Raw genomic sequence first — 12,725 nt, 5'->3', positions numbered from 1 at the left:
AGAATTAGTAGTACTATCGTAGTTCACAGATGGATTTTTACAAATGTAATATCAGTCATCAAAAACAATAAACCAGTGACTTTTTGAGCATATCATCCTTTACATATATCCACTATTTTCCATACATGTAAATGCGTTTCCATCTCACAGCATCAGTTACTATTACGCATTCTGCAACCTTAGATCAATTACTGTATTTCCCTTCAAGCTCCTGCCAAATGTGATGAACTGGTGTTTTCTTTGACTAGTTCCTCTAGGTATCTAAACTTACTTCAAATCATTCTCTATTGGTGTTCCTCTAGTATGTCTAAATCTCTTAAAGCTGTTCGACATTTCATTTCACATATGTTATTTCCCGCTCTTATAGCCGTACACGATACAATGTTGCAAACACCATTATTTAAGTATCTTGCTCAAAACATTTATCTTGTGATCTTACGAAATTCACTCTAGAAAAATATTAACGACATACATATGAACACTAAATATGATTCCTGCTATTCAGTTTCGAATACTCCTTTTGTCCACACAAGCTAACACTTTTTGTAGCAATGTCATGCTTTACTTTTTACGTGTGGATTGGTGGAACTTCGGCATTGTACTTGTGACGCATTACTCCCTAACTTGAAATGAGATTAAGAACGAAACGCCATGGTGTCCTTTAGAACTGAATTATTAATTTTATTATCATAAAAACTAGTTTTACTGTTTTAAAATATGATTGCAACTGTAAACACAGCAGGACAATGTGAAGTCTTACAAAAGGAACTGAGAAATCGTTACTATCTTGCATCCATTCAAAACTACACTCCTGGAAATTGAAATAAGAACACCGTGAATTCATTGTCCCAGGAAGGGGAAACTTTATTGACACATTCCTGGGGTCAGATACATCACATGATCACACTGACAGAACCACAGGCACATAGACACAGGCAACAGAGCATGCACAATGTCGGCACTAGTACAGTGTATATCCACCTTTCGCAGCAATGCAGGCTGCTATTCTCCCATGGAGACGATCGTAGAGATGCTGGATGTAGTCCTGTGGAACGGCTTGCATGCCATTTCCACCTGGCGCCTCAGTTGGACCAGCGTTCGTGCTCGACGTGCAGACCGCGTGAAACGACGCTTCATCCAGTCCCAAACATGCTCAATGGGGGACAGATCCGGAGATCTTGCTGGCCAGGGTAGTTGACTTACACCGTCTAGAGCACGTTGGGTGGCACGGGATACATGCGGACGTGCATTGTCCTGTTGGAACAGCAAGTTCCCTTGCCGGTCTAGGAATGGTAGAACGATGGGTTCGATGACGGTTTGGATGTACCGTGCACTATTTAGTGTCCCCTCGACGATCACCAGAGGTGTACGGCCAGTGTAGGAGATCGCTCCCCACACCATGATGCCGGGTGTTGGCCCTGTGTGCCTCGGTCGTATGCAGTCCTGATTGTGGCGCTCACCTGCACGGCGCCAAACACGCATACGACCATCATTGGCACCAAGGCAGAAGCGACTCTCGTCGCTGAAGACGACACGTCTCCATTCGTCCCTCCATTCACGCTTGTCGCGACACCACTGGAGGCGGGCTGCACGATGTTGGGGCGTGAGCGGAAGACGGCCTAACGGTGTGCGGGACCGTAGCCCAGCTTCATGGAGACGGTTGCGAATGGTCCTCGCCGATACCCCAGGAACAACAGTGTCCCTAATTTGCTGGGAAGTGGGGGTGAGGTCCCCTACGGCACTGCGTAGGATCCTACGGTCTTGGCGTGCATCCGTGCGTCGCTGCGGTCCGGTCCCATGTCGACGGGCACGTGCACCTTCCGCCGACCACTGGCGACAACATCGATGTACTGTGGAGACCTCACGCCCCACGTGTTGAGCAATTCGGCGGTACGTCCACCCGGCCTCCCGCATGCCCCCTATACGCCCTCGCTCAAAGTCCGTCAACTGCACATACGGTCACGTCCACGCTGTCGCGGCATGCTACCAGTGTTAAAGACTGCGATGGAGCTCCGTATGCCACGGCAAACTGGCTGACACTGACGGCGGCGGTGCACAAATGCTGCGCAGCTAGCGCCATTCGACGGCCAACACCGCGGTTCCTGGTGTGTCCGCTGTGCCGTGCGTGTGATCATTGCTTGTACAGCCCTCTCGCAGTGTCCGGAGCAAGTATGGTGGGTCTGACACACCGGTGTCAGTGTGTTCTTTTTTCCATTTCCAGGAGTGTATTAACCTTGCTCACTAATGTCTGTTTCACTGTAATGTCTCACATAAAGATGGAATGAAGTTTTTCTTTATTGTTGATGGGGATTCAGTCTTACATTAACTCGCAATGCAACGTTAAATATGCTGAGTTCTGTGAACATTATATTGACTCTTCTTTGCATTAACTCTGGAAAATGAGTCACTGAGCCACCTGGTAAGAAGACTTTAATTCGTAAATGACCTGATGGTCAATACGTGATAGATTTTACAATAATTTAAGTAGGAATACGTTGCTGATTCTGGAAGATACTATTCTTTAATCTTTGAACCTGAGATTGACCACTCTTCACTCTTCCACTCCCCCACACTTCCCCTACCATTTCCCCTCCTCCCATTCCTCCTTCTCCATTCAAAAGCCATGTTTCTTTCCATCCCCTCGCCTTTCCTTTCCTAAGCCACACCCCTTTTTAGGATATATTCTAATCTGAGAGCTGCTAAGCCAACACACATCTTTAGATCTCCCACTAACAGCTCAGTATTTCACTGCCATATCAGCTTGTCCAGTCACATCTATCAACTCTTTCTTGAGCTATGCTCCCTTCTTGGAAACAGATTAGTCAGAGAGCTTCAAGCCAACCGTGTTACACCTACTCAGATCTCCCAGTCACAGCTCTGTATCTTATCGACATAATGATGAAACAGTTAACAACAAAGATCTTTACAGACGGAGGGGGGAGGGGGTTAGTCGGGGGAGGGAGGGGGGGGGGCGGAGGCATGACATTCTCATGCAGTGCTGATGACAATCCGAGTGTACGAGCTCTGATGTCAGGTCGCACAGTGCTCACTACTCATATTTGCCACTGGGACGAGTCTCAACCACAATACTACAGATATGTCTAAAACTAAATCTAAAGGCAAGGATTTCAATAATATCACCTACAATGGATCTTCCGAGTAGGCCCTTTAGACTCTAGCAATTGATGGTGCAAGGAGCTTACCTTGCGGTAGAGCAGGGAGCAGCAGGCAACGCGGATGCGCATGCCGACCAGCTGCGCCAGCATCATGTAGTGGTGGTAGAAGCAATTCTTGACGAAAACGATGATGCATAGCGCCGCTGCATACGCACACGCCTCTCCCGACGTCATGCTGCTGCCCTGCGTAAAGTGCTCCACGATCTGCCCAAGCATGATGGGTTGCGCTACCCTGCACACAACATAAACACGAACTAAATAAAGTTTATTGCTGAACCACGCTACGACACTCCAAGAACGCAATTACTCATTTTCCTTGCTCATATCGATCCTGTTGAATTGAATATTACATGACTTACTAACTAGGATTAAGTAGGGCGACCCGCTACGAAGATGCATCCTTCCCAAGGCGACCTGACGTGGCAAAGTATGGACTGGGTCTGTCAATTCAGAATATAAAGCATGGCCATAGAAATTTGCATGGTATTCATTACTGAGAGGCCCCAAGAGTATCGTTTCGTCGTCCAAGAGTGGACGTATTTTTCTTCTCCCACATTGGTACTTTAAATGCAGCTATTGATGCCGAGAATTTCGATTCCTGAGCTTGAAATGACGTTTATGCAGTTGTTGTCAGTAAGAGGAAAGAGAAAGGATAAAATCCAGTAACAACAAAGTGTTCACTCATCTCGCGTAGCACCAAAGGTTGGTTGGTTGGTTTGCGGAAGGAGACCAGGCAGCGAGGTCATCGGTCTCATCGGATTAGGGAAGGATGGGGAAGGAAGTCGGCCGTGTCCTTTGAAAGGAACCATCCCGGCATTTGCCTGGAGCGATTTCGGGAAATCACGGAAAACCTAAATCAGGATGGCCGGACGCGGGATTGAACCGTCGTCCTCCCGAATGCGAGTCCAGTGTCTAAGCACCAAAGGAGAAGAAAATTTAATATCTCAGTTCGACGGACGGGTCATCAGAGTCAAATATCTTCACACCGGAAGACTTGGCGATTAGATGTAGGATTAAACAATGGCGAGTGGTTTGCTAATCAGGAACTGCGTGCCACCAAATCTCTCTCGCCTTCTTGATAGTCAAATTTTGAAGTTAAAAATTTCTCCCATTAACAGGAATTTTGTACAGTCTCATCGTGAAAGTTGCTGAACTCAAACCTATAATTTAAAATATACAGTGATTAAGGATTCAAACAATGCTTCTGAAAGCTTGAAATACCCCCAGATGGGAAGACATGCGAAAGCTGTTTGGTCATTATCCGTATATCCCACAATATTTTCGTATCAGTAGTAGCTGCAGAGCAGCCAATCAGTATTAGGTGCTCCACTCAGCGTTCATAAGTCATGAATACGACTTAGTGACTAATGAATGCTGAGCACAACACTGGAATCTGGCCAACCTGCAACTGCTATCAATCAGAAGATGTTCTGTTACTGAAATAGACCGATTATTGGTGTGTAAATAGAGTGACTGTACACTGTAACGAAATACATTACAAAAATAATGTATTGATCCATTATTTGCTATGTACAGATAATTGTAAGCAATTGTCTATAACGAACAACGTCCTGACAAGGTGGTTACTAAACTACACTACGTCGACGAGCTTTATTGTGAACTTACGAGTATTACCTGTCCAGTACAATTCATATTGTTATTTACTGAAAATGTTTTTGGGTATCCCAAACTGTTTATGACTTATTAAACAATAAATGCTGTAGTACACAATAAAAGCTTGATTTTTACTTTTATTAAACAAATTATTTGGCTTCCACCCTACATGATAGTGTCCTTTCTTATACACTGACCTAATACAGTAAATACTGTTGGCAGACATAGCGTATTAAGCATTACAAGCTAGACTGGGTCCAAAAGTCGCTAGTCTGTTCCGAAGTGGAATTCCAGCTGACAGCATGGAAACATGCGGCACTCACTGGCTTCGCTACGAGGGGTGCCAGCCTCGAGGTCAGTGGCGAGTGCATCCCGGACTACAGTGCCGTAATCAGAAGCACTGCTTTGCCTGCCATCCAAGCATCGAGCAGATATCCCTCCGCTGGACATGCGTTTAGGACAGCGTCTGGTTGTTCCCTGCCAGTTGATCCACGGCAGAGTGACTACCATGATCTACACCATGTGGTTCCGGTAGCAGCCCGATGTGGAGTGTACCGCAATGCAGCAACCATGAACAGCCAGCCATTATCCAGGGGACCTCGCCTCTTTCTACTTGACCTACTGTGGACTTGGTGCTCCAAGATTGGTTTTCTTGTGTGGAACTTAGACTCTCAACCGTGTTAAGCAGTAGTCGTTCCTACACTCCCAAATGGATTTCGAGTTTGTCGCACTTCCTAAATAGGGTCAGTACTAACTGAACGCAAGACTTGTTATCCATATCGTTAACTAGTCCAGTGACTCCTGCCATCGTGATTCCTTCTGTGGAATTTACAATCTTTCAAGTGCTTTCATGGACTGAAACTCAAAAATCTTTATTGTTTATCAGTCATTAATTAGTGGTGAAGTCCAATTGGCACATGAAGTCAGTGCTGAACAAGTTTGTTTGTGTTTTGCATTTTTGTGTGGAATGAAAGTAAATGCCAATTGCCTACGACCTGGTACAAACGGTTGAGTGTGTGCTACCACGTAGGGCACATCAATTTTACCGACGTGGTGTGCTTTTTAGTTAAATTCAGTTATACCCGTATGTACTACACCCCTAAACGCAGGTAAATAACGTTTCGCTTCCGTGTAACTTCCAAAATTTGGGTGAACTGGGTTTTACTTTCCGTTACAACTTGTCTGACACTGGTACAATGGACAGAAACTTCTCCAAGGAGGAGAGTTTACTTCAAGTATTTTCTCATAAACGTGTTCTACATTGTTTCTTGGACTGTGTTTTTCTTGTTCCTGCAGCTGCACGAAACATACCAACTGCTGACAGTTTAAAGTGTTTCATCCCACCAGTGCTGGCGACGAGGGTACAAGTTTTCAAATTTTGTCCCACCAGTTGACGTCTAGTATAACTGGCTCCCACATTTCGCCCCTTTTCTCAACGGTGACGACATCCGTTGACCTATCGTTTACGTTCCCAGTGTTTTCTGTGCATCCATAAACAATTTTAGAAGTCTAGAGCTATTTCGGCGCACAAATTCAAGTGTATAAAGAAACTTTTCTCGTTCCAGAAAAGCAACAGAGAAGCAAGATGAGTTGATACAGCTACTGCACGACTTACAGCGACTTCAGCAGAAACAGAAAATTCTCCTGCTAAGTGAGGGTCGCCCAGTCACTGAACTACACTAGGCTCTCCAATAACTTCGGCACTACCAGGAGATCTGCTGCAGACGTTGGTCCAGGCAGGGATGATTCTGCCTCCACCATTCCGAGACTTGGACGAAGAAAATAGAGCCACGTCGTGCCTTCATCACAAGGTCGGAGCAACACTTCGTGGCCTCTACAGTTTTAAGTGACACACGACAACGAGCTTTTGTCTTGGCCCACTCTGGGTTTCACACCTACGAAGTTCTTCACGTCTTAACCTTGGTATAGATTCTCGTATCTTACCTTATCTCCAGTGGAAATCCCAATTCAATGCCTATTAAGCTTTGCGTGACAAATTTTGTATCCAAGCACACGCTACAATTTCCAAAGCATCTTACACGACGCAACTGGACTCCTCGCCAGTCCACAGTGCTGATACCCACATTAAACATGTAAAGACTTCTTCCACGATGCAGCAGGTCTCCCTTCCAGTCATCAGTGTTCATAGCCACAATAAAAATTCCAAGTCGTCTTCCATGACACAACAGGACTCCATGTGGCTTTCGAGTAGTTGTCCAACAATAATTTTTGAAAATAATGTATCATTCAACAGATAAATAGCACTATGGATTTTTTTAGTCTATATTTGAGTGTCACAGACTAATAGCATGATGGAGTTGTAGGATCTACAGTAACTCTTGTGAATATTGCTCCATGCAGAAAGTATAGTTCACATGTATCCAAACTTGGAGGATGTGCAGAACAACAAACGTGCGCTTGTAGAGAGATATCACGTACACGTAGGCCGATTAGCATCCTTTCTTGAGTGACCTGATGGGCCAATGTTCGTCCTTTCATTTAATGGAGTGTTGTTGAACAATACGGAAATGTGAAAATAAGTCCCAGATTCCCACTAAATGTCGAAGGGTGCGACATCAGCTTGTGAGTAAGCTCGACAGAACGGAATGAGCGTTCTCTTGGAAATGACTTTGCCGTACCATGAGATTTCAATCACACAACGCATGCTGCTACGACAATGATAACTGTGCAGAAACAGTGGATAGAATAGTGTCTTAGGCAGAAATCAGAGAATTCAGCAGCGCAATAACTTGTACAACAGATTGTGTTGTCCATCTAGATTTATTTTATATCTCATCTCTTGTCAACTCTACCTTGGTTGAATGTACAAGCCTGCCCACAATTTATGTACTTTGTTGTACATCAGTCAAAATTCGCGTTTAAATTAAATTTTTTGTTCTGTGCCTATAATAAATTACTCTTTTCTCCACATTTATTTTAATTTATATCTCCCCCGACAGTCATGTAAATTGTACTTGAGATCAGAGGTTGCCTATCACCACATGAATATTAAAATCCATCCTATTAAATTTATCTTTCAGTTTCTCACTTTTCTGTTTTACCATTTGCACCTCGTTTGTTCCATTCCTAATTTTTATCTTTGCGGAGTGGGCCGTGCTACAAAACAAGTTTCACTGAATTTTGTTTTCATGTTTTCTCATATAACTGCTTGCCTAATATGTAAGAATTTTCTAATTTCTTCCAGTGCCTCAGACACGTACTTGCAAAACCTTACATTATTTTTGGAGAATATGCGCTATCACTTGTTGTACAAGAGATTTTACTGTCGTCTAGAAATCTTTCACACAAAAAAGTTCATATATTTTATGACAGAGTGACAGAGTCGTAAATTAAAGTAAGACAGAAATGCAGAACTGACAAGAGATAAACAAAAATAAGCAGGCTAAAGACTTTGGCTCGTTGGTTGGATGCCGCAAAATGCATTTCGTCTGCAAAGAAAGGGGAAGCACCAAGGAAATTCTGAAAAAAACTGAACTGTCAGACGCTTGAAGATTCATGTCAACTGTCCCGCGAAAGCCTACTTTCAAAGATTCAAGAATCAATATTGAGGTACCTACAAATACACTACAGCTCACTGCCTGTCGCGCTCATAGGAATCGCAAAACAAGATGAGACTACTTGGAGCGCAAGCAGTCATTTAAGTAGTGATTCTTCCCTTGTTCCATACGGGAATGAAACGGCAAGGAAACCTAATACGTGGTACAATGAGAGGTATCCGCTACTACGCACATCATAAAGATTTGCAAAGTATGGATCTAGATTATATAATCCGAATCATTTGTATACTGTTATGTACGAAATGAATGGAGCGAAGTTTATGTCAGTTCAAGTAATGTTCTTGTTGTCAGAGTTTCACAGACATTAGAGTTAAGTTAATGGAGATAATTTATCGTACAATAGTAGCGACAGCTTACCTGAAAACCAGTTCCTCGATCAGGAGAACAATACCGCAGCCAAGGTACTGAAGCCAAAAGGTTTTCATTATGGCTAACAGCAGAGACGGTTTTCGCCCTTTAGCTGTTGCTTTCTCCACCTCGGATAGCCAGTTCCTGTAATTAAAATTACACCTCAGTTGACATTTACATAATGTGCCCAAATCACTCCAGTTGACAACATAATATTATTCATTATCTGTGTCTAGTTATTTAAAAATTATTTGTGCATGTGTGGATATAGATTCAATTACTTTTATGAGAAAGAAAAGTTACGACGAAGCACTCATACTATTTTCAAGTAGTACACGTTGTTACTGCAAAATGACAAAAGCTAAACATACCTGAGACTTCGGCAACATCAGCAGTTTCTGTGGTCAAGCGTCGCACTATTCCAGCGAGCCAGACAATTACACCACTGTATGTCGTAATAGTTAACAGGATATTAAGGAGAGTTTTGGCCCAGATAACACTTTATTTCAAAATCACTGATGAGATTAGACGGTGTATGAGGGAAACCACCAAGAATTGATAAAGATCATCCAGAAAAAACCACATCTTAAGCAAATGGACTACTTATAATGCAGGTTGCGACGTAAGTCGATAATAGTCACGTGATATGCGAAGGCTGTTCAACAAATAATGCAACACATTTACTTCTGGACCAGTTTCGGGTGAAAAAATTTGTTACGTGATCTCGTAAAACACTCCCACTTCAGCCACTACAATATTACGAATTTACGATCGGTGTCTCCGCTATGCGTAGCATTCGGAATGGAAACTGCAACGAATATGAGTTCCAAGCAGAGACCTGTCATTGAGTTCCTTTTGTGAGAAAACCATAGCATCGCAGATATTCATAGTCAGGTGCGAAATGCCCGCGGAGACCTGGCAGTGAACTAAAGTGCAGTGACTCATTGGGTCAGGCATCAGTCACCATCGCAACAAGGTCTCGCCAAAATGTCCGACCTTCCGCGTGCCGGCTGCCGCACGCACCTGTGACTCCTGGAGTGTAGGAACGGGAGGACACTCTCATTCGAGGTGACACCTCGCTGCACAACTGGATGTCTCTGTTGGTAGCGCTGACACACCAGCTGGGGTACACAGAAGTGTGTGGCCGCAGGGTTTCTGGCCGCCTAACAGAAGACCGTAAAGAGAAACGAAGGACCAGCTGTGTGGAATTGCTTGCACGTTACGAGACTGAGTATGACCTTCTTTTTGTCAGACATCGCCACAAGCGATGGAACATTGGTTGATCACTTCGAAATGGAAACAAAAGAGCTATCCATGGAGTGGAATCACACCCCCACCTATCTTCTGAAGAAAAAGTTGAAAGCCCGCAACCTCAGCCGGCAAAGTCATAGCGACAGTCTTCTGGGACTCTGAAGGGATTAGTCTGTTTAATGTCCTCCCTCATGGTGCAACGATCAACTTTGAGGCGTATTGTGCTACCCTCAGGGGACCGACTTCAGCGTGTTCATCACCACAACAATGCAAGCGAGCTTCTCCTTATCCAAGACAACGCAAGGCCTCACACAAGTCTACGCACTCGAGAGGAGCTCACCAAACTTCATTGGACTGTTTTTCCTCATGCGCCTTACAGCGCTGATCTCGTAGCTACACACTTCCATCTGTTTACAAAAAATGTTAAAATGTGTGTGAATTCCTAAAGGACCATGCTGCTGAGGTCATCGGTCCCTAGTTACACCCTACTTAAAGTAACTTATGCTGACGACACATACAGCCATGCCAGAGTGAGGACTCGAACCTCCGGCGGCAGGGGCAGCGCAGTCCGTGGCATGACGTCTCAATCCGCGCGGCCATTCCGCGTGACCCATCCATCTACCCTAATGAAGTATGCACCCTGGGGGAAGCAGTACATGGATGATGAGGAGGAGGTTGTTGATTCAGCAAGACGTTGGCTCCGAAGTCGACCAGTCGGGTGGTCCCATGCGAGGATCTAGGCAGTCCCAGTAAGTTGGGGTTAGGCTGTCGGTTTGAACGCATATTATGTAGAAAAACAAGGTTTTGCAGTCAAAAGGTACGCCCCTTTAGCCGAGTGGTCAACACGTTTCACTGGCACGCAGAGAGCCCAGGTCCTATTCCCGGCTGGATAGGAGATTTTCTCCGCTCGGAGACTGGGTGTAGTGTTGTTCGCGTCACAGTTTCATCGTCATCGACACACAAATCGTCCATTGTAGTCTCAACTGAAAGGACTAGCAACTTAGCAGCGAACTTCCCCAGGTGGAGACTTCCAGCCATTAGTGGCATACGCTCATTTTATTTCGTAGCCAAAAGAGTGGGGAATAATATGGAGTATAGGAGTCCTTAATAAAACCAATCTGCTTTCAGAAAAAAATGTGTTTCATTACTTATTGAACGCCCCTCATAAAAACTGTGGAGAACCCCTCGTATCTTCCTGTTTGTCTCAGCCAACGGGAGCAAATAAAATGGCGGGAAGTGTTGTGGTTGGCAGGAGAGCCAACCGTATGGTTAAAGGAGGCCGATATGCACGCGTTTTAGCTCACGCAGGCTGGCGTGAGGTCTGCAACATGACAAGGGAATTAGAAGTGAGAAAAACGGACGTAGCTGGTGGAATACTTAACTTTAATCCATTAATGACAAACGTCGCTCTTTATGGTATATGATTCACAATATAAATAGTACAGATACTGGCACCTTGCTAGGTCGTAGCAAATAAGTAGCTGAAGGCTATGCTAACTATCGTCTCGGCAAATGAGAGCGTAGAAGTCAGTGAACCATCGCTAGCAAAGTCGGCTGTACCACTGGGGCGAGTGCTAGGAAGTCTCTCTAGACCTGCCGTGTGGCGGCGCTCGGTCTGCAATCACTGATCGTGGCGACAAGCGGGTCCGACGTATACTACCGGACCGCGGCCGATTTAATGGCTACCACCTAGCAAGTGTGGTGTCTGGCGGTGACACCACAGAAAGCCCATGGAACAATGAGATTCGAGCTCCTCCTCCGACACCCTCCCTTATCATCCTTTACAACTAGCTCAATTGTGTAAGCCTCTTGATTCAAGGTATGAGCATCATGGGGAAGAGGCTCCCGTTTGTTGTAAACAATAATATTTTCTCGCTATAGTTCAACTGCATGAGCCTAGTCAATTGTACTCTGTAGTGAAAGGATTTGGTAATTTCGTAAATAATGACGCTAATATGGAAATAACTTTTAATTTACTGGCGTAATTTGTTCATTTTGTCAACAGTTTTTTGTATATTTACCAACAATAATATTTTCCTTATTTATCGCTTATATACAAAATATTTACAAGGTTATTTTGCAATAAATTATTTTTATTGTAGTTTAAAAGAATGCGTAAACATACAAATATAAATTTTTCTTTTAAAATTAGTACTATCAGGTACAGAGATACTACTTTCACTAAAGCTAGTAAAAACTAAGACGAGCCTGTACACTGCTTTTCCCATAGTAGTGAGAGAGGGAATCAGATCATCCATAACCCGGCTGACAAACACCTGTCGGAAACACCATATCGTTACACGGATTGGAAGATATCTTGCACACATCGCTTGGTGACTATCGCTTGCTGAGCCGCTTCGTCTGTGATGCATGTCCTCCAAGGTCCTGTGACCTCAATCCGTGTGAATATTGGTTGTGAGGTTACCTGAAGAAGTGAGTTCACCCACATAGTCCGACCTGATTAGGAACGCTAAAAAACAACATCCGAAGACAGTTTCTCACCATGCCTACGGATTGTTGTACAGTGCAATTCACAACGTTGTCCATCGACTACAGGTCTTGTTGACGAATGATTGCCAGCATGTTGAGCATTTGCTACAAAGAATATCGTCTTTGCTAAAAACCAGCTGTTACGCTAGTTATTGCTTTTGCATCATATGCAGCGCTATCTGTTGGTAATCTTGTGCACTTTTCTTTTCGTTCCAATAAAACCTAATGTCAATTCAGTCAAGAAAATCAATTTTTGCGTCTCTTCCTT

General features: G+C 44.2%; 1 protein-coding gene across 2 annotated transcripts in view; it reads right to left on the bottom strand.

Annotated features, from left to right (window-relative positions):
- Positions 1-12,725, bottom strand: part of LOC126298974 (ATP-binding cassette sub-family C member 4-like) — a 251,855-nt gene that overhangs the window by 170,909 nt on the left and 68,221 nt on the right. For both annotated transcript variants that reach the window (XM_049990595.1, XM_049990594.1), the window contains exons 3-4: positions 8,726-8,860; positions 3,204-3,408 (exon numbers count right to left, since the gene is read on the bottom strand). In XM_049990595.1, the coding sequence (XP_049846552.1) occupies positions 3,204-3,408; positions 8,726-8,860 (340 nt within the window). The remainder of the gene's footprint in view (positions 1-3,203; positions 3,409-8,725; positions 8,861-12,725) is intronic.

The sequence above is a fragment of the Schistocerca gregaria genome, chromosome X (genome assembly GCF_023897955.1).
Source record: "Schistocerca gregaria isolate iqSchGreg1 chromosome X, iqSchGreg1.2, whole genome shotgun sequence".
Taxonomy (NCBI): domain Eukaryota; kingdom Metazoa; phylum Arthropoda; class Insecta; order Orthoptera; family Acrididae; genus Schistocerca; species Schistocerca gregaria.
Note: the sequence above shows the minus strand (reverse complement) of the source record. Positions and strands in the feature narration are given on the sequence as shown.